Source organism: Balaenoptera acutorostrata, chromosome 10 (genome assembly GCF_949987535.1).
Source record: "Balaenoptera acutorostrata chromosome 10, mBalAcu1.1, whole genome shotgun sequence".
Taxonomy (NCBI): domain Eukaryota; kingdom Metazoa; phylum Chordata; class Mammalia; order Artiodactyla; family Balaenopteridae; genus Balaenoptera; species Balaenoptera acutorostrata.
This window is the reverse complement of record NC_080073.1, coordinates 46,043,719-46,066,798: the sequence shown is the minus strand read 5'-3', so window position 1 is coordinate 46,066,798 and position 23,080 is coordinate 46,043,719. Positions and strand designations below refer to the sequence as shown.

Below are 23,080 nucleotides of genomic sequence, written 5' to 3'. Positions count from 1 at the left end.
TATGAATCCTCCTGCCAATGCAGGGGACACGGGTTCAAGCCCTGGTCCGGGAAGATCCCACATGCCGTGGAGCAACTAAGCCCGTGCGCCACAACTACTGAGCCTGAGCTCTAGAGCCCGCGAGACACAACTACTGAGCCCACGCACCACAACTACTGAAGCCCGCGCGCCGACAGCCCATGCTCCGCAACAGGAGAAGACACCACAACGAGAAGCCCACGCGCTGCAACTAGAGAAAGCCCGCGTGCAGCAACAAAGACCCAACACAGCCAAAAATAACAAATAAAATAAAACAGTGCCTGGCACACAGTAAGACTACCCTTTCTTCCTGTTGCACCACTGAATCCTAAATGCTCCATATTTATGGGTACATTTGCTGTGTGGGTCATTTTCATTTTCTGTGTTTCTCAGACTCAACGGGAGTGAAAATCCACTTGACTGTTGAAATTTGCCTGAAAAGGTCATTCTACCACCTGGTAAAGGTGGAAACCCAAAGCTTTCTTGCCTCTTCTTAACAAGCCAGGTGAGGGCCAGATTTAAAAGGCAAAGCATCGTTTCTCTCCTCTGGGGGATGACATGTAGGAAAGGGAGATGAGTTTTATCCCACCTCCTGACACCCAAGGTGTCCACTCTGATCTGTGTAGCACTGGTGTAGGTGACCCTCTTGTCCAATGGTTCTCACCTGGGGGAGCGTATCAGAACCCCCTGGGGAACCACTTACCCTGATTCCCAAAGAGAACCACTGCCCTGATTGATGCAGAAAATAAATCTAAAGTGAAAGGAAGGTTTACGTTGTCTTCCCACACACCTCACAACTGATTTAATACGCTGGTGAGTCACAGTGGTGTGAACCATGGCATGTCCTGGGTTACACATGTAAACAAACATATGAAATCCAAAAAGGACACCAGGTACAGAGCAGGGCTCCTAACCTATGCTTCCACCGACCCCTGGGCCAGTCTGGCAAGGCTCACAGACCCCTCCTCAGAAGAAAGATTTAGAGACGTAAAATAAAATACAAAGGACTACAAAGGAAACCAATTGTATTACAATGCAGTTATTAAAACTTCAAAAAGAAGTCTGCGATATAAGTGCCTCTTTATCAATGCACATTAAATAACAAGATCAGCACATCTAATAATGAATGTAATTTCAAAGCAGTGATGAGTAAAGATCTTATTTCTTCTGTATCTGCCTCTTCTGTAGCATGACATGAAAATATCTGTGATTTCTACTGGTGACAAAGTCACAGGCCCTGGTAATACCACTGTGCTTTGTTTTGTCTATGTTCATAATGAAAGTAAATGCTGCATTTCAGTTAGAAGTTTATGAAATTAAGGATGTAATTTTTTTTCCTTTACAAGTTAACAGAACTCCAATTTCTCTCTACAGACCCTTTGGGGGTCCCAGGACCTCAGTTTGAAAGCCCTGCTCTAGAGGGCGCTGTATTTAAGAGTTAATGCTTGATCATTCATTTAATTGATATTCAGCAAATACCCACTTTGCTCTAAGCGCAGGTACCACAGAAGAAAACACAGAATTAAGGTTAGACTTGAAGGCAACCATGCTCTAAGAACTTTCGGAATCTCTGCTCAATGTTTATTTTGGTTTTCTAATTTTATTATAATTTGTGTTATGCACTGCCAAATCCACCAGGATTTTTTTTTCTCTCTCTCCTTTAAGTATATCACTAGAAGCAAAACAAACAAATAATAACAAGCCACAATGTCTGTTCAAGTATACTGTTAAAAGGATTTTAGAAGCTATAGATCAGTGCTATGGAATAAATACTATGAGCCCTCCACACCTCAATTTCCTTGATAATAAAATCAGCCTGGCCCAAACTGTAGACATTTTACAGGGATGAGATTAGCCAATTCATATGAAAGGTCTCTGACAACAGTGAAGTATTATCCTTGGGTGGTGTTCCAATCATACTGTGAATGTAAGTGATTAATCAGTGTGTGTGTGAGGGACCCGGGAGCCTCCCTCAGCAGAAATGACCAAGCGGAGTCCTGCAGAATCATAGGAGGGTCTGTTAAGGAAGAGTAGGTAACACACAGGGATTTCTGGAAAAATAACTCTGCTGTGAATTCTACTGTGAAGCAGTCTGGAGAAACCAAATACGAAACCTACCAGGGAGGTCACCCAGGACGCAGTTTTCCACACAATACCACATCTCCCTGGGCATACAGATACCGTGAGTAATCAAAAGTGACTTGTAATGAGCCTCCTCTAGGCTACAAGATACACTGGAAGTTCTGAAGCGTCAACCTGACCTTTAGTTCAAGTCTAATGTGCTTCATATCTGCTCTGGTGTAGATTATTCTATTTTTACTCCTATCAAAACTGATCGTCTGCAGTGCTCACAAAGAGACTGTAGGGTTTGCATGAAGTATAAAAACACAGGCCAATTTAAACAAAATTCCTTCCTTACTAATATCTAATAGAGAAAATGTGAAAATAGCCCAGATACAAGCTAAAGAAGAAACTTACAAGTTTGACTTGTTTATTATTAATGATTTCACAAATTCAAGAATATTGGAGATTGGTTTGTATTGGCAAAAATAATTACAGAAAACTTTACAGATGCACAATAAGCTGGGGTTTTTTTTCTTTTTTTTCTCACTTTTTAAAATTTATCTATTTATTTATTTATTTGAATAAGTTGGTTTTGAACCAAGTTATCTCTAAGTAGAAGACGGATCATTGTACTCTTTTATTTTTTTTAAAGGTGATGCAATGATACATGGATATGTAAATGATGTCACTTCCAAAATGACATCACTAATTTAGACTAGGTTCAAATTAACTTGAATTTTAAGTCAGGAGGGTCAAAACAAAAGAGAACTGGTCTTACCAATCTCACGGGGCTGCCATGAATTTCTAAAGAGAAAAATTACATCAAAATTACATCTTGAGTGAACATCAGAAATATCATTGGTATGTTGTAAATCAACTATACCTCAATTTTTTAAAAAAAAAGCAATATCACTGGTATGAATTTTTTTAATTATCGTATATTTTTCTAACCTGTAAAATCAAGTTTCACATCCTTGTCATCACAAACACACTGAAAGAAGCCCCACCTAGTGTATTGCTCACCTTACCAGGTGTCAGCTCTGCAGCCCACGGCAGGACCACTTTGCTGCTGCAGCAATATCTTGCCTCTCCCGAATAACCAGCTTAGTGGGCTTTCACACAGAAATCAGCAGCCTTGATATGTCAGGCTGTGTCCTATAAATACTGAGCAGCCTAGAGATTCCCAATACCTTGGGTTCTAAATGCAGACAAGCTCCTCCCCAACACAAGTTTCTAAGGACTCACATGGAAGGAAATGGGAGCTTTTTTTTTTTTTGGCCCTGGCTAGGGAAGTCCCTGGGAGTATTTTCTTTTTTTTTTTTTTTAATCTGTTTTTTTGTTGTTGTTGTTAGTAAACTTTTATTTATTTAGTTTTTGGAATTTTATTTTTTTATACAGCAGGTTCTTATTAGTTATCTATCTTAGACATATTAGTGTATATATGTCAATCCCAATCTCCCAATTCATCACACCACCACCACCCCTGCCCCGCTTTCCCCCCTTGGTGTCCATACGTTTGTTCCCCATATCTGTGACTCCATTTCTGCCCTGCAAACGTGGGAGCATTTTCTATTCTTCAATATGGTTAAGAGAAAGCTGGTTCAAATGAAAACTCATACTTGTCCCCACTACTCTGACATTTCTATCCAGCAGACTCAAAGTCAAGGTCTTATATGGGGCTAAATCCCACAACCGCATTTCTTCAAGTACTTTCCGCAGATGGCAGGCTGCAAGATGCAGCAGCCAGTACAAGCGCTCACGTGCGGCCACGGCTAAGGAGGACGGGGCATCATGAGAAAGGGGGATCACTCACGGAAGTACTTCAGCGTCTCCTCAATCTGCTCGGTCGTGAGGTCAATGTTGGCATCTGGAGAAATGAGGGGGGTGTGGAGCCAGTCGTCGTGGTCATAACCGTAGATGGTGTCAGCTCTTAGCTTGTAATGGGGCAGCTGCTCCTCCAGCAGGCTGATGATCTCAACTTCCGGAAGGTCAGTGCTGTTGCACACGTCTGGAGGGTAGAAGATGGAGAGATGAAAGCCCGACCTGGTGGTGGCCCCGCCGCTGCTAGTGACCTAACCCTGGGGCCTACAGCCAGTGTCTTGGCTACTTACCCGCAGCACAGAGAGGCCAGGTGAGACCGCATCAGAGATCCTTTCCCAATTTAAATTCTACTCTTGAAACTAGGAGTTATGCACGCTTACTGCCAGACCTCCCTGAAATAGTTCCTGCTTGTTTAGGAACTGCCCACTTTCTGTGAAGTCAAGCCAAAATTCTTGTGCTTTCACCATTTGGGCTAAGTCTTTCTTTCCAACCCTTTCTCTGGCCATTCTCGCAATGACTCTACAATTAAGCCAAACCAGTTATAATTTCACCAATATGTCAAACTTCTTCCTGCCACTATTTTACCATTCAAACCATGTCTCCACATAGATAAGATTTTGCCTTCGTTTAATTCATTCATTCACCTGTTCATCCTCCTGCATTTCCTTCCATCCACTCATCCATCCATCCATCATCATCCAACTATATCCTGAGTCCCACAGTCACAGGAGACACGGTGGTAAACGCAACAGTCGTGGTCCTGCCTTTGCAATGCTTGTATCCTCATGGGGCTTCCAGCCATTAAACCAACAAGTGCCCCTCCGTCAAGGCACAGCTTGAATACCACCTCTCCCCCGACAGGATGGTGCTTTGAGCATACCAGGCAGAATTAACCTGTCTTCCTCAGGAAGAATGTGGACACCTTTGCCCAGAAGAAGGGCTATGCCAGAGACTTACCAAAATCCCCATCTCCTTCGTATTTAATAAGAAGGCTGCACGGCAGGCAAAAATATTATGGAATCACAGGTAAAGAGAGTGTTCAGTGGCCAACTTCCCCCCTTCTTGGGCAGGAGCCCAGGGGAAGCACCTGCTAGCCGCCCCCCGCAAACCTCCTACCACCCCACGCTACCCCTTCTTACTTAATTCAACATATAAAGCTTCACTGCAGGACATTTCGACTCAGGAAGTCCACGTGGCTTTTCAAGTGCTTGCGGAAAGAGTTATAAGTGGAAAGTAAAGACATCTCCAATTTTACTTGGAGCTCTGGGGACTGGAGGGGGACATGTGAACGCTCAGGACTCTCTGCCTCATGTGGGAAATGTCACAGCCAGCGCACTTGGCATTTCAGCCAGCCCCCACCAGGCTGGAGCTACTCGGCCACTCTGCAAAGGTCTGCGGAGAACAGAATGATGCCCTCCCCTCGGCCAGAGCCAGCAGCCCAACCTCAAGGCAGAAGATGTCTCGTATCTCTTTATCATCTCCCACCCGCGACAAAACACCCTCCAAAAGGCTCCAGCTGAGCTCCTAACTAAGGAAATATTTCCTCGTCTCACAGTCGAGTGGGGAGTAAGTTCCCACAAAGCTCATCTTGAGGTGAGGCCTCACAACCATAAAAATGACCAGCATCTGGCTGAGGGGATACAGGGTCAAGGAGGGATGACACCCAAACGATGGCATCTCTTGGCTAAGCACAGATCTGCTCCACAAAGGGCAACGCCAGCCTATCCCTAGGAGAACGGGCAGGGTACCAACACATCCCTGCACGACGCACCCACACGACAGGCTAGAATCTTCTGGTGTCACTGCCATTTGGTGGTAGGAAAGGCAACGGACTCCAAAAAATAAAAATAAAATCCCTTCTAAGAACGCTGTGTCACTTGTGAGCACACTGGCAGCTGCTCAAACGCTAAGACTCCCCTGTCCTTCCAGGTTCCTAGGGCTGAAGGTCAACATATTTACAGTGTGGGTCCTTGTGCCCAAGAGGTATCGTTTTCCTTAAAGCGTATGATGACCAGTGAGATCAAGTATCCAAAGGTGAGGCTGTGTCAAAAAGCCTTTTTAAAAAACTCTGAATATTTGATTTTTCCGTAATGTGACCCGCCATGTAAACATCAGCAAGTTTTCAGCTGCCTGGCAGGCGCAGAGAGTTAGGAGACGATTATAAAGACTGCCCAGGGAGCTCTCCTTGATCCTGGCTGCAGGGCTAGGGGCCCCAAGGTCCCCCTGTGGAGGGGGACACCACCTCTGCCACATGGAGAAGACACATCTGAGGCCTGAGGTTGGGTAAACATAATATGAGAGCCTTTGAGAATTCCCCCGGAATGCTTTCACCGTGCCAAGCACCAAGCCAGGAGCCTTCAGTGCATTCTCTGACCCTCCTGGCAACCCGAGACGTAGATAATATTTGCTCTGACTTATAGGTGAGGAAGCTGAGATTCACAGGAGCTGTGGAATATCCTGTAGGGCAAGGTCACCTGGCTAAATAAGTGGCAGATTGTGTATGAGAAGCCTCAGCCGTCTGACTGTAAGCTGTGCCCTTCCCTCTGCCATCTGCTGCCCATTTCCCAGGCGGGAGCATTAGAAATGCTGGGGGATTCCCAGGCTATTCTCAACGGGAAGTTTTCGTTCTAAACAGGTACAGATTTCGTAAGTATGGTAGAGGTGTCCAGCTAAACACACTGACAAATCAGGGAGGTGTCTGGATGATTTTCCCTTCCAGAGCGTGGGAAGTAGAGCCAAGAACTGAAGTAGCTTGTCTGCGGACCCACCCCCTCCCTTGGCGCCTACTCAAGCTCAGTGCGTGAAAGGGCATTGCTGGCCTCACCTGGAGGAAAGGAACCTTTGAATGCTCTCTACGGTCATCATTTCTCCACTGCTCCAACTCACACTATTAACAAGCTATACTATGTAGTCTCGGCTAAGTCTCAAATGAAGGGCATCCCCTTCCTGACTGAACCCAGGCCCCGAAAGGTCCATGGCTTCTGGCAGATCGACAGCAACAGCAGCCCGGAACCCACCGACCCCCAGCCTGTCAAACCATCAAAGGCCAGGCTCACCCAGGCAAGTCGGGTGGACTTACACTCAGCATCCCCCCGTTCGCCAATTACAACAGCCCCATGGATGCCGGCTCCATCTGTGAAAGACACTTTTAAAATCACAGTATTGCCCTGCTTTAAAAACCTCCCAGCTCCCTATAAACTGCTTCATGATTCAGCCCGCATTTTCCTAAGACAGAGTCTACTGACTGCTTCCCGATATCCAATTTCTGCTTCTTTCTTTCGGTAAAGTCACCCCGAAGGTGTGGCTGGGCACACGGCCACGCAGGTAAAAACTACATTTTCCATCTTTCCTTGCAGTAAGGTCTGTCCATATGCCTGGTTAACAGGATGGAAACAGAACTTCCAAGTCAGACCCTATCCAACTGTCGAAATGCAGAGATGGGGTGGTGCAGGAGCCGCCTTCAACTGTATAAGTAAAGGCAGCACCTAGGGGGTTACCAGAGCAACCCTGGGTGCCTGGGACAAGCGGATAGCGGCAGCACTCCTGGGCCATCTACCACTTGGACTTTTAAGAGAGAAAGAAATACACATCTACCTTATTAAAGCCACTTCTCAAGTATCCCTTCAGTGAAGCCACACCAACTTTTTGCCATCCTCCAAACACATTTTGGCACAAACCTTGGTTTGGACACCACCTGTTCTAATTGTCTGGAATGCCCTTCCCTGCCAGCAAACTCCATCGCAAAATATCACTCAAATTCACCCCATATTTCAAGCTTCCCTTGACCTCTCCCCTCTGGCTATGTATTTAGTACAGAGGTTATTTCACTACACTGTTACATGCGTCTTCTAACAGAGAGTCCCTCGGGAGGAGCTCTGAATTACCCCTTAACATCTAACCCAGCCCTCAGCATCACGCTGGGCAACAGGAAGTGCTCAGTAAGCGTTGGATGAATGATGGAGAAAAGGGAGGAAGAATCGGCAACGGGTGGCAAGCCTAGTCGGCCAAACACCCAGCCTTTAGCATGCGGAAGGTGGAGCCATCTAGTGTCCAGGTCTTTTCAAGTCGCACTCAGTATCTTCATCCAGCATGGAGGAAAGTCCCACGGGGAAGTGAATGTCACCTCAACCACTCAGCAAACGCAAATCCAATCCAGTGTCCAGTATTCTTATAGCACCACCCTGGGAGCAGAACGTAAGACCTCTCTTCACCTCTTCAGAGCTATAACCCTTCCTAGCTTTCTCCGAGGCATAAGGTTTGAAGCGGGTCCTCCTATCCGAGGATGGGGGCTTCACCGAGGGCTGTGGGAGGTGGGAGAGGGCCCTGAGGGTCTGGGGCTGTAGGTCCAGCTATGTCCACTCTCCACCTGACTTGGGCTAGATCCATAACCCCCAGAGGGGGCTCGAAGGAGGCCCCTCCATCTAAGCATTTGCACTGATGCAAAGGTGACACGCCAGGTTCATGAAACCTGCCAGGCGCCCCAGATGATGCATACATTTTACAGCAGAGACTGCAGCTCTAAATTAGTGTCCAACGTTTAAAAATCAGAGAATCTCATGCAAAAATACAGATCCCTAGCCTGTTGGAAAAAGCCAGCATATCTAGGACCACACAGTTATAGGCTCTGAGTGGTGGCCACCTCCAGATGGGCGGGGGGTAGCTCCACTGGGGTTTCTGGGCCTTCTGCCTGTACACCGGAGCTGAGGGCGCTGGGCCCAGGAGAACAGAGAGCTGCAAGGGAGAGGAGGACAGTATCCTGAACACTCCCCCAGGCTCTGGAGATCCTAGGAAAAACAGCGGGGGGAGAGGTGAGGATAATAGGAGGGAGAGAGTGAAGTGCTGGACAAAGAGGAAAAGCTTGGCCAGAGAAAATCTGGCAAAATCAAAGTAAGAGAGGAACAGAAGGGCACAGGAAAGGAGGAAGGAGGAAAGCCAGACCCTGAGGCAGGCCAGCCAGCACCACGACTGCCACCTGCTGGCGAGCGCCTGAGGCCCTGGATGCAGCAAGAGCTGCTCCAGGAGTTTGGAGAATGGGCTCCCAGCCCTGGCCCTGCCCCCAACCTCGCCATGTCACCCGCAAGTCATGTCTTGGTTTATCTGGGACTTTGTCTCTCCATCTGTAGAACAAAGGCATCAGGTTGCAGAAAAGCTCCTTTTCCACCCAAAATGTCTCTGAGCCACCAGACCAAGGGCTGTGTCTGGGGGTGGCCGCCACTCCCGGCACATCCTGCCTCCACCGCGGGGGCCCCATAGCACCTGGATACGCCAGACTTCTTCTGAGAGGCCGGGGATCTGTATTTTTACATAAGATTCCCTGATTTTTAAACGTTGGACGCTAGTTGAGAATCCTGTAAATACCTGAGGTCAAATTAAACACATGTGCCTCCGGTTTGCACGCCGGGGTTTCCCATCCTGGTGTCTTAACTCTGGGCCTTGGGAGAAGGTTCCAGACTACACTAAAGGTGACAAGCAAAGAACGTGACCCCAGCCTGTGCTTGAAGAAGTTCTGGCTAGGGTCCGTAAGCCCCTGTCATTACCCATTAACCTTGGCAGTGACTGCAAAGCCATACCCATGTCTTAAAGTCTTCACAAGACAAGACAGCTCACGTACTCAGCCGCCTGCAAATCATTCTGTACAGACTTGGAAACGACGCCTTTTTCTTGAGTTATTAGGATTAAAGGGCACGGGCTCAGGGAATCACACACAGGCCATACTGGTGCCAGGGACACACGTGATACGTTGCAACTGGTATCTGCCAGACGTCCTTCTGGAAACTTCTTCTCTATCATAGGGTCATGTAGTTAAGAGCCTCACCTAAGCTTCATCGGGGAACTCAGTAATTATTCTCTAGAATACCACAGAAGTTGTGATTTCACCAACTACAAAGGGACCTTTAGAACTAGAAACTACTGGCTCAACCACGTCATTTAATAGAAGAGGGCTGCACTCAGAGAGGCTGAGGAGGTGGTTGAACATCACACAGCAGCCAGTAACCGACGTGAGACCGAGGCACGGTCCGCTGCACGGCCCCCGCACCAGCAGCCTCAGGAAGTGGCAGGACCACGCCGCAGGCTGACATTCTCCACTGTTTACCCAGCACCCTGCCCGGTAACCAGTAAATGCTCAATACACATTTTGCTGAACGATACAAACCACTTGTGTCTATTCCTGCAATTCACTTACTCTCACAAACCAGCAGGCAGTGCAGGGTGAAGTGCAGGAACACATTTACAAACCAGGAAACCAAGGTCCCAAAGGTTACACGAGGAGCCCAAGTCATTCCACTAGGAAGTGGCTGAGAGCCCACTGCACACACCCCCCCCACCCCCCGACACCGTCCCCCCAACTCTAATCCACACACGACTCGCTGCTACTCTCTGCGGCAACCTTGAGAGGATCACCTAGGGAAGGAACGTGCAAGCAAGCATTTCTCCTCCCTTCCCTCGTTTGTGGGCATTTCAGCAGAACTGGGGGACCCTCCCGAGAACTGAGCCTGGGGTGATGGTGCCCCGGGGCAGACAGCACTTCTGTAATGGGCTCTTTATATGCTCCTTCGGTTCTACCGCAGACCTTCTGTGCCAGGATCTATGAGGGCGGGATCCAGGAGCTGGCTTTTACACCAAGTTCTCCAGGGGGATCTTGCCCATCAACATTTGAGAGTTGACAGCCCCTTGTGATTTTCATTAACTAAATTTGCTTTCTTTAAAAAAAAATTGATGAATAAGGCCTGTGGCTCAACGTTCAAACGGTCTAAAAGGGCAACGTGGTCCCCTCGCCCGTCCCTCCCACGCACCTGCCCTCTCCCCACTTCCACCCGAGACTTCTCAGACCCCTCCCCAAGGGCCGGTGTGAGCTCACACCGAAGTCAGCCTCTCCCAGCCCTGCCACTTACGGAAGGGGACACTGAGGCCCCGCCAGAGGTGCGGGGACCTGGGCGAGGTCTCGTGGCTGAGCAGTGTTGGGACTGGACGCCAGGACTCTGATGCCTTCATGTCCCCACCATCCTGAGTTCACCTCCCGACACACTACCTCCTGCTCACATTCCAGCCCCACAAGGACAAGATTTCTCTTCTCTTCCTTGCTGCCTTGCTGTGAGCAGTAACCAGTGTCTCCAGAGACTCGCATGGAAGCAGAAAGGCCAAGGAAATCAGGATTCAGAGACAGAAACAAAACCTGACACTGGAAGGGCCGTGGCCTTACCTGCCACCAGAAGTGACTCTTTCTAAGAAAAAGGATAAACAATGACCCCGGTTCAGTTCCACACAGATGGGGTGTCAGGTTCTGAGCTGTGGCTTGATCACACACGACACCAGCTCCCTGTGACAGCAGCACAAACGGAGACGGCCAAGCTGCCCAGCGGCCGCCTTCACAAGCAGGGTCTCCAACACGAGGCTAAAGTGCCACCTTGTGCAACTGAATGTGGCCCCGTCCACTCAGACACGCCAGCGTGTTGTGCAAAAAGAGGGCAGGAAGAGGCGGGGCAAAGCAAAGTCAGAAGGACCCTGCTATGGAGGCCCCCGGATGTCAAAACTGATTGCAGTGTTTTGCAGAAATAGTGACTCCAATGGGCTTTGCACAGAAATCTACAAAAGCAGACGATACCACACTACAAGATAGATTGATTCTAACACTAAGACATAAAGTTAGAACTGCACAGAAATTTTATTTTAAAAGGAAAAATTAACGTGTTAATTTTAAGAGTTAAACCTGCAGGAAAAGGCTCAAAAAATGGGGTGGGGTGGGGTGGGGTGGATTAATATTCGTTTGAATTTGATCTACTAGGAAATAAATAGAAAAAAATACTTTGGCTTTCCAATTTTCTTGATAATTTCTCTTAAAAGCGTATATATTATATATCTTATAATTATTCAATTACCAGGCAAATATTTTTACATGAAAATAGCCAGTGTCAGTGTGATTGTAATTTATGTGCTCACAGCTGAATTAGTGTTTAGACAGATGGAGCTGGTGGAAATTGGAACGACACTTGCAGTAAACGGTTTGACAGCATGTTTGGAGAACCAAAATTCTGTCATGACCCTCAAACAAGTAATCTCCCATGTGGGATTAAAAATAAGAGGGGAATCCAAAAAATCTGAAGTGCAAAATACATAAGCGTGTTTATAGTACATATCTGATAAAGTTAAAAACATGCATAACCAGGTTCCTTGAAAAGTTAAACAGAATTACCATATGATCCAGCAATTCCACTTCCAGGTATATACCCAAAAGAAGTAAAAGCAGGGACTTGACCAGATATTTGTACACCATGTTCATAGTAGCATTATCACAATAGCCAGAAGGTAGAAGCAACCCAAGGGTCCATCAATGGATGAACAGATAACAAAATGTGGTAGATATGTACAATGGAATATTATTCAGCCTTACAAAGGAAGGAAATTCTGACATAAGCTACAATATGGATGGACCTTGAGGACGTTACACCAAGTGAAACAAGCCAGTCACAAAAGGACAGACACTCTGAATCCTCCTATGGGGGCTGCTAGAGGAGTCAAATTCAGAGACGGAACGCAGAAAGGCAGCTGCCAGGGGCTGGAGGAGGGGGGAAGAGGAATCTGTGTTTAATGGGTGCAGTTGCATCTGGGGAAGATGATGAAGTTCTGGAGATTTACAGAGGTGATGTGTGCACAACAAGGTGAAGTGTACACTTAAAAATGGCTAAAATCGGGCTTCCCTGGTGGTGCAGTAGTTAAGAATCCACCTGCCAATTCAAGGGACACAGGTTCAACCCCTGGTCCGGGAAGATCCTACATGCCTCGGAGCAGCTAAGCCCATGCGCCACAACTACTGAGCCTGCACTCTAGAACCCACGAGCCACAACTACTGAGCCCACATGTCACAACTACTGAAGCCCGCGCGCCTAGGGCCTGTGCTCCACAACGAGAGAAGCCACCGCAATGAGAAGGCCACACACCGCAATGAAGAGTAGCCCCCGCTCGCCACAACTAGAGAAAGCCCGCGTGCAGCAACGAAGACCCGACACAGCCAAAAAAAAAAAGAGGCTAAAATGGTAAACTTCATGTTATGTATGTTTTACCATTATTTTTAAAAAATAAATAAAAGATGACCACTCTACTCATGTTATCTCCCAAATGTACGGTTTTTGTTGGTTCTGGTTACAAAGTCACATAACTCCTGTTATTTTTAGTGTCCCATTTTGTAGAACACAAAGTTTTTCAAAAGCAAATATATTATGTTACAGCAAGAATGCCTGTATAAAGTTTAATTTTTGTGCAGTCAAATTTTTTTCCACCAGTTTTACTGAGATATAATTGACTTACAGCACTGTATTAAGTTTAAGGTGTACAGCGTACTGATTTGACTTACATACATCATTGAAATGATCATCACAATAAGTTTAGGGAACATTCATTACCCCATATAGATACAAAATTAAAGAGAGAGAAAAAATTGTTTCCATGTGATGAAAACTCTTAGGATTTACTCTCAACAACTTCCATATATAACAAACAACAGTGTTAATTATATTTATCATGTTGTACACTACATCCCTAGTACTTATTTATCTTATAACTGGAAGTTTGTACCTTTTGACTGCCTTCATCCAGCTCTCTCTCCCCCGAAGCCCCCACCCCCCCCCTTTGGTAACCACAAATCTGATCTCTGTTTCTATGAGCTTTTGTTTGTTTGTTTTTGAAGTACAATCGACCTACAACACTATGTTAGTTCCTGTTACACAACATAGTAATTCAATATTTCTATATATTTCAAAATGATCACTAGGATAAATCTAGTCACAGTCTGTCACCAACCAAAGATATTACATAACTGCTGACTATACTCCCCACACTGTACATTTCATACTGTAAATCATTTGTTTTGCAACTACAAGTTTGTACCTCTTAATCTCCCCTTGATCATTTTCTTTGTAATCCTAGCCTTTGGATGGCCTTCGCCATCTCAAGATTACTAAAATATCCAGCAATATTTACTTTTAGCACTTCTATGGCTTCATTCTTAACATTCTATCTTGAATCACCTGGATTTTATTGGGTTTGAAGGAGCTATATAGGGATCCAGCTGTACTTTTTATAATGATAACAAACAACAGCAATAATAATGGCAAATATTTATGGATGCTACCATCTCCAAGCATTTATCTCCACTGACTCATTTAAACTTCCCAACAGCCCTAAGAGTGGAGACTATTATCATCCCCACTTTACAGAAGGGGAAACTGAGGCACAGAGGTTAAGTAACTGGACCCACATCACACAGTAAGTATTAGACCTGGCTTTCTCACACAGAGTCTGGACCCATTGGCCACAGCCATAGCCATCACCCATGCTGCCTCTGGCCCTCTGGTCTCACTGATTAAATAATTCCTCCGTGTAACTCTCTTTTCTCTAAATTGTCCTCCTCCTCCCAACTTCCACTCTCTTGAGTACTTTGCTTTGAGACTTCTTAAAACATAGCACATCGCTAAAGCTTTACTTTTGACCCATTCAGAGACTTTGTCGTCAACTGTCAGACGTGACTGATCTTACTTTTGTCCTGCCTCCTGGTGGTTCTGCTCTCTTGAGGTTTCGTTAGTTACCTGTCTTTTGTTTTATAGCATATGTGTCACCAGATTCTTTTTTTTTCCCCTAGTGATTTAGGGCAGAGTTTCCTCCAAGTGCTGGGAATGGAGGGTGGCAGGCACTATGCAGGGTGGCTTCCAGCTATGAGTTACCATCACCATTTACCCTTTGAGCTATGCAAACGTCATCATTTTCTTATGGGGGTCATGTTGTGAAAGACGAGGAAACACTGATTTGGAAGGTTCACATTCTATCTTTAAGATATGACATCTTATGATATCACATCAAAGAGGCATGGTAGACACTGCTAGTGGCTTCCCAACCACCCATACTCTCCCACTTTCCTTAGTAGCAAAGACCTGGGAAGTCTACATTTCTCAGCCTCCCTGGTAGCAAGGTATGACCAAGAGCGTTAAGTTCTGGCCATTGAGATTTAAGCAATGGTATGGTGAGGCTTTCCCAAAGGCTGCCTTCCTACAGCCTGGAACTTGGATGTGATAGCTGGAGCTTCAGCAGCCTTCTAAGACCATGAGGTGACCTTAAGGATAGAAACCATGAGTATGGTGGAAATGAAGGACAGGAGGAGCCCAGGCCTTTGAGGACAGGAGGGCCACACCAGCACTGCAGAGCCTCCCTCTGAACTTCTTTTACGTGAAAGAAAAATAAATCCTATCAGGTGAAGGCACTGTTCTATGCAGCTAAGCTTAAGCCTTACTGATACAGGTAGTTACCTTTAAATTACTAGGAGGTAAATCTGTATTTCTCTCACTATCTGTAGCAAAAACAGGATAACTTGTTTATAATTCATCTCACTAATCTTCCTCCCACCTCTTAGGTTTTGTTGCTGTAATCTGGGGGTTCAGATCCAATTTCCTGTTTTCAAATTATTAACTCTTTACACTTACCTTTGCTTTCTGGTTTCCAAAAACATTTACACCCAATATTTATAGTTAGACTCTAAAAGACCTTCAAGGCAGCCTGAGCAGCTGCCAGAGTTCAGGGCCCAATCCTCTGTCTATCCTCTCCTCCCCAAAGTCAGCCCTTACCAAGGAACAATGGAAGTCAGTTAGCATAAGGGATAAACTTTGAGATAAAGACTTATGTGCCAAATCAAAGAAACTTTATTTTATTAATAGAACAAAATTTTGTGAACCCGAAATTCCTACTGTGCCTCTACCATTCAATGCAGTCAACTGTCTTATTGTTAATCTAAATTAACTTCCAGAACAGGAAATTCTGTTTATAAATGAACAATGGTTACTTTTTCAAAACATCACATGAGATCATCTGGGTATTAAAAGATTTCAAACTCATCCAAAAACAGATCACTACAGCCTGATAATAAACAGTTAAAACAGATGAAACAATAAAACCTGAGCGTGAAACGATTCCACGTTACTTGAACCAGGTTTCAAACTAACACAAACGTAAATTCAAAATGTAGACAATTACAGAGGATAACCTCCTACAAAGAAGAACACAAATGAAGAAATATAAGCCTTTGTTAAATATAAATAAATAAAGGAAAAAAATTTAAAGTTATCTCATCAGGTGACTTATGTATGATACACAAGTGTGATCAGAAGCAGTTAAAGTTCCTATGAGGTGTGCACTTGAATAGCACGGATGACCACTCAAGATCCCTTGCTCCGCTCCCCAACGCCAGGGATGAGCCAAGAAAAACAAGGACAGCAGAAACCAAAAAGCAACTTTCTGAAAACTTATTAAAAATGCAGCCACACTGGGAGACGTGTGAGTGTATTGGTGGGTGACAGCTAAAGGGCCTGGGGTGTCTTTTTGGGGTGATGAAAATATTCCTAAATGGACTGTGGTGATGATTGCACAACCCTGTGAACATACTAAAAACCATCAAATTATACACTGTAAATGGGTGAATTACATGGTATGTGAATTCTATCTCAATGAAGCGGTTACTCACGCACAAAAAATGTAACCACAAGGAATGTGAAAAAAGGTCTCTGGGCACACCTACCACCCTTGGGCACATCTCCAAATCTCCTGCCAAACACTGTTCGTGAAAGATGCCTCTGAATCCATCCAAAAGGTTAAATCACCTTCCCTATCATCCTAGGAAAGCCCAAGGAATTTCTAATACCCTTCACTGCCATTTCTACTGAAAATGGGGCAAGCAAAATGAGATTTCATGCTTAGAAACAATAAACTCTGGCTGCCTGGAGAATCCAACGATGCGGAACAACTGTTCACGGCTTAACAATGCTGAGGGGATGGGCTATTACTGGACCCAACAGGAGCCCTTTGAATTTTTATTTTTGGCTTCTCAGCTAAAAAGGGATATTTCTCTCTTATTGTTAAGTTGAAGTCCTGATACAGATCAGGGCTTGAAGGTCTAGACCAGGAGTCCACCAACTACAGCCCACAGTAAAATTTGGCCCCCTCCCTGTTTTTATAAATAAAAATTGCATTGGAAAAGAGCTACGCCCATTCCTTTAGGTATTGTCTGTGGCCGCTGTCAGCTACAACAGCAGAGACCACAGAACTGACAAACCTAAAATATTTACTCTCCGGCCCTTTAGGGATAAGTCTGCTAGCCCCTACTCTAGGCCATCGGAGCCCACGTCCTTCCCCTACGCACCCCCACTGAGTTCCCTAGCCCAGCAGAGCTAAGAGTCTAGGCAAAGGGCTTAAAGGTCACTGACACCACTTCAGGGGCTTTCCTGAAGACCACCTACATGCCTGTGCCATTCAAGACCACTACTGCTACCTGAGGGTCTTCTAAAATCCAGGCTGATCTTCCCTCACTCCCCACCCTTGCTATGGTTCACTGTGAATGAAGTATCATTTCGCAACTCAGTGACCTTGAGCCAGGCCATGGAACTTCCCTTGGCCAATGGAATGTGTCACTTACTGCATGTCCAATCAGAGGCTCTGAATGTGCCTGTGTGGTTACATTTGTCCCCTTGAGCTCCTGTCCTCTGCCAGGAGAAGAACATGACCCTACACAGCTGCTGCCCGTCACCCCAAATCTTCAAATGAGACAAGTGAAGCAGACCTGAACTGAAGCTCAGGCATGGAAACTTATGAGAAAGAGCAAGGAGTAAATGTTGCAGTAGCCACTGTGAAATTGAGAGTTGTTTGTTACCCAGCATTTCTACAGCAAAACCTAACTAATACACACACCCAATTTAAAAGCATGTAAAGTACGTCCGCTGATAACTAGGAGGATAAAGTTCACTGCACAAGACTGACATTCCGTCACCATCAGGATCTCCTAACAAGTAGTCTAAGTAAGAAAGACGTGGCCACACTTGGCTTTCATAATGCCCTCCCTTAAAAAAACAACTCCTGGAATTAACTCCAGAAAATAGCAGATGGGAATAAAATAAAATAAAGGTGAGATGGACCAAGGCAGGAGAAGAGATGGGAGCAGATTTCTTTTGTTCTACACATCTAAAGTTGCCGGCCCTACCTGTCATACTCTCTAGACAAGTAACTCCTCTCTCCTCCAATCCCTTTCAAAAGTTGCAAACCCCGGGCACTGCAGGTGTCTGGTCTCAAGGTTAAGGCTGCCACTCCAGTTGCTAGTGCTCCCCTGGCCCACTAGGTGGCGCTGCATCCGCACCTGGGCAGGCCCACACCCTCCCTCAGGTCCCAGACAAAGGGAGGAGAGGACACCAGAATACAGTACTTCCAGGCCTGCCTCAGACTCAGACTTGCCCCTTCCCATTTCTCCTCACCACAAGCCCCTCCTTAAATAGAACTGAAATAGCACTGAGCAATGGAGTTCAAACCTACAGTTACAACAACCTGAGTTGTCTGCTGTGAGGTTTTTTCAACACCGAAAAAAAAAGTACAGTTACATTTATCAGATACACTGAAATCTAATGTGTTGGGTTGGGCGTGAGAACTGAATTCCTACCAAAAGAAGAGAAGGGAGGTCAGGGTTCCCATGCCCATCGGCTCTGCCTCATTATCATGTTTCTAACCATTAAGAAGCAAGACCTTCCTTCTCTCCCACCAAGAACATGACCCACATGCATGGTCCATCATGTAGATCAAAATCCAGTTTAGGGCTGAAAACCTCCTGGGAGAGGACGATTCGAGTCTTGCCCTAAGCTGACTCTCTTGGGGGTCTGGGCTTCGTGTTGGCAATCTCTGGCTCCTCTGGCCATACCAGTTCATTTTCTTCCACCTGCCTTCAAAAGTCCTTGTTAGCTTGAGACTGAAAAATGGAATACTGCCTGCCTTATCAGTGAACAAAGGTTACAGTCATCCACGATTGCAGCCACCACCAGACAGTGAGCTGGTGAGCCCTGAGGGAACTCAGGAAGGAAGAGAATACCTGCCATCTAGCAGCCGTCAGACTGCAGCCACTCCCTACCGTGAGCCCTGAGGAAACTCAGGATGTGCAAACACAGGATACTGGCCTCAGATAGCTGAGGTGCATATCAAAGGAATGACTTCAGTGAGCCCAGACTCTTGCATCTTCCCATACATAGAGAAGTGCTAAATTCCTTAACTTGGGATATCTGTTTGTTTTTAATTAACAATTATCTTTTTAAAAATTATTTATTTATTTATTTTGGCTGCACAGGGTCTTCCTTGCAGCACGCAGGATCTTCCTTTCGGCATGCGAACTCTTAGTTGTCGAGTGCACGCGGGCTCTAGTTCCCCCACTAGGGGTCGAACCCAGGCCCCCTGCATTGGGAGCGCGGGAGTCTCACCCACTGGACCATCAGGGAAGTCCCTTAACGATAATCTTTTGACATTCAGACTACCTGCCCTTTGTTGCAAAACGTCTATATAACCTGGCTCCCCCCTCGCCTCCTCGGAGCAGTTCTCTCAGGGTTACTTGAGATGCTGCCTCTGGGCTTGAAGTCCTAAAAATTCCCACCAAATAAAACATAACTCTCAACTGTTAGGCTGTGAATATTCTTTAAGTGGACAAGACTCACGCTGCCCCTGGCTTGTGCTCGCCTGCCCACTGCCCAGTCCGGCCCCTTGCGGCATCCGGCTTGCAGGCACCATCCCCGTGACGTGATGGGCACATCACCTCCGAGCCAAACACCGTCCAGCTCCCCACCGCTCAGCTCCTGGGCCCCATGCTCCCCTTCTGCCAGCCACCTCTGAAATCCACACATCTCCCTCCCTGCCCACAACCCCCAGTTCTCAAGACCCCCTCCCCTTGATCCCCCCTATTGCCTCCATCGCCTCTTCCCATCCAGCTTCAATCCCACAGCCCTCCCTCCCTCTGTGGTACTTTCGTGACACCCACAGGACAAAACCCAGTTCTGCACAAAACCAACAGTCCACCTTACCCTGCCCTGCAGCTGGGCTCCGGGGGGTGAGGGGCAATCACAAAGCATGATGGGCAGACGGAGAGCCCTAGAATGCCGTGGGCTCCCAGGCTCGGCACCCCATCTCCTCCTCCAGCACGGTGCCCAGGGGTGCCAGGGAAGGAAGTCCGATGGGCTGGATGGGGTCTGAAACAGCCTCTCCCTGGGCGGTAAACTAGGGTAACACAGCCTCTGCGCAGCTTCCAGGCGCCCAGAGCGGGAGCGGGCTGGTCCTCTCTCCTTCCCTCCTCTCCCAGAGGTCACGTCCCTCCCAAAGACTCCCAGAACTCCCAGCCTTCAGGCCTCCTCTTCACTCCATTCCTCTCCCTGCCCGTTTACCTCCATCTAAGAATTCAGGAGATGTCCTGCACAGGGACTGCAGGCAGAGTGAGACAGGCCCTCCTCCCTCCATCCCCTCACCTGCAAGCTCACACCTCCACGGTTTTGCTTCTAGCAAACCCCCCACCCCGTGTTTCCCAATGAGCATTACAAAGCCCTTCATTATCACAGGAAGCCTGTTACCTGAGACACTACAGCGGAAAGGGCCAGCTTTACAACAGGCCAACCTCACCTCTTCCACATGCTGGAAAACACTAAAGAACATTAACGCAGCACTGCCTGTAACCTGCTGTCTTTACCTAAGAGGTTCTGATTGAACGGGACAGCGAGGCTTACCAAGTCTTCACCAACCGAGATCCACCTCCCTTGTAAAATTTTTTTACAGGGCAAAAAAAGAAAAAACTGTAACTGTTTCTTTTTATGCAGTGGGGGAGGGGAAGAGCAGGGAAAGGAAGGAGAGAAGGGAAGGAGTAGGGAGATGGGGAAACAGGTAGCACAGAGGAGAGAAAAGGAGTGGGAGGAAAAAGAAAGAGGTGGGGAGAAGAAGGGGGACGCAGTGGCGAGAGGAAGAAAGAAGAAAAGGAGAGAAGTAAGGAAAATTTTAAGTAAAAGTTCTCCAAGAGCGCCCTCTGGAACCAGAAAGCCTGCTGGCCCCCGTCTCTATCGATTTCCCTATTCTGGACATTTCACATGTGACCTTTTGTGTCTGGCTTCTTTCACCAAGCATACTGTTTTCAAGGGTCATCCATGCCATAGCATGCATCAGTACTTCATTCCTTTTTATTCCTGAACTATCTATACTCCATGGTATGAATATACCACACTTTGTTTACCCATTCATCCGTTGATAGACATTTGGGTTGCTTCTACTTTTTGGCTACTGTGAATAATGCTGCTTGGAACACTCACATAAAGTTTTGTGTGTGGAATTATGTTTTCATTTCTCTTGGGGACATAACTAGGAGTAGAATTGGTAAGTCAAACAGTAACTAGTATGTTGAACCTTTTGAGGAACTACCAGACTGTTTTCCACAGTGCAAGCTTTCACCTTGACTGCAACATCACGAGGGACCCTGAGCCAGAGCCACCTAGCTAAGCTACTCCTCAATTCCTGACCCACAGAAATAGGTGAAACTTATAAATGTTTGTTGTTTCAAGCTGCCAAGGTTTGCAGAAGTCGGTTACACAGATGATACACAAGAGATAAGTAACAGATGAGAAATAAACTAAGTTAGACACAAAAGGTGTTTAGGACAGTGTCTAGCACATAAGTGCTCTATCAATGTTAGCTACTATTATCACAGTATCTTCCCACCACAGGGCCTTTGCTCATGCTATTTTCACTGCTTGGAATGCTCTTTCCCTCCCTCCCTCCCTGCTAACTCCTACTTATCCTTCAGATTTCTGCCAAGACTACTTCCCCACAGAAACCTTCTTAGAAATGCCACTTCAGGGAATTCCCTGGTGGTCCAGTGGTTAGGACTCTGCACTTTCACTGCCAAGGGCCTGGGTTGGATCCCTGGTCAGGGAACTAAGATCCCACAAGCCACGTGGCGTGGCCAAAAAAAAGAGGAAGAAATGCCACTTCAGAAACCCCCTTTACACAATCTCTTAGCACCCTGTACTTCTGTGAATATCAAACATAGTCATAGTTAAATCGTAATCTGTGTAACTATTTTCAAGACATTTTTTCCTCTTCCGAAATACAAAAGAATCTCAACCTGGCACACCGCCCTACCCTCTGTACACACAACGAAATCTCAAGAATACCTCTTAAAGGCCAACAACCCACTAGAAAAATGAGCAAAGACAAAAAACAGGCTGTTTGCAGAAAACGAAATAGAACAGAAAGGAGGCAGAGACTCATTCATAATTAAAAAGAAACAAAATAAGATGAAATACCATTTTTTATGACTATCTGATTAACCGTGATGAAAACGGTTGATCAAACTCAGAGACTGCCACCTCCCCACGTGGATGCTGGGCACTTAATGGGTGCAGGCTCTCTGGAGGGCCGTGCTGTGATGCGCACAAAATCCTAAAGGCACATTTCCTGTTAGCCCACAGACACGCAGGGTAAGTGACCCAAAAGATGTGCATGCAAGAACGCTGTTCCTTGGAGCACTGTTAAAAAGCAAACACTGGAAACAACTTAAAGCATCCGTCAAGAGGGGACTGACAAAAACAGAGGCTCTTTTTTGGCCGCTGAGTGGCGAGTGTGATTAACCCCCTGCCCTTATAGCTGCTACTTGCACAGCAACCCTGCCTGCAGGGGCAGTGCCTGCCTGCTTACTACGTACCCTAATGAGGCCAGGTCCACCAAGCTGCAATCAGAATCCAGGCTCCATCATTTTAATTTAGTTTCTCCTTTACGTTACAGTAAGGCATTACACTGGTTCTTCCAAGATGATGTGTTTAGAGGGATTCGTTACCTATTAATTTCTGATTAATAAAGGAGTAACTACACAGTGTTATAAAAAAAAAAAACATGTCTGAGAACAGCTGGTTTAAATAACTGGAGATGATAACGATACAGCCAAACGAGTGACTGTGGAGCCATTGCAAAGCATAAGGCAATATTCTATGTACTGTAATGAAACGATCATAAGTAATAGTTAATTTTTTTTTAATGCAGATTAGGGTATATGGTATGGTCCCATTCGTGTATTTTTAGAAAAAGGAATTATGTGCATAAAAACTTCCTGGAATGATTTTTTTTTAATGGTTAAACTGTACAGATGGAAGAGTGATTGTTACTCTACGTTGACTATGCTTTGGTACAATTCCAAGTTTTACCATTTGCATGTGTTACTTTTATCATTTAAAACCCTAGTTAAGTGAAATTATTAGAAGAGAAAAATCCACAGTGAAGGAAGTTAAATAGGGTCAGAAAACAACACTACTGGATTGTAAACCCAAGGATGCCTGGTTTACATAACAGGACAGGCCACCCCACTCTG

At 46.1% G+C, this 23,080-nt stretch overlaps 1 protein-coding gene across 11 annotated transcripts in view; it reads right to left on the bottom strand.

Moving 5' to 3' along the window:
* TRAK1 (trafficking kinesin protein 1) overlaps positions 1 to 23,080 on the bottom strand; it is a 103,579-nt gene that overhangs the window by 73,378 nt on the left and 7,121 nt on the right. For 10 of the 11 annotated variants that reach the window (XM_028161693.2, XM_028161695.2, XM_057554361.1 and 7 more), the window contains exon 2: positions 3,896 to 4,090. Coding sequence is in view for 8 of the 11 variants with exons in the window: in XM_057554361.1 (XP_057410344.1) it covers positions 3,896 to 4,090 (195 nt within the window). In the remaining 3 variants the exon portion in view is untranslated. Of the gene's footprint in view, positions 1 to 3,895; positions 4,091 to 23,080 lie in introns of those variants that run through there. The other variant, XM_028161697.2, reaches the window with a different exon arrangement.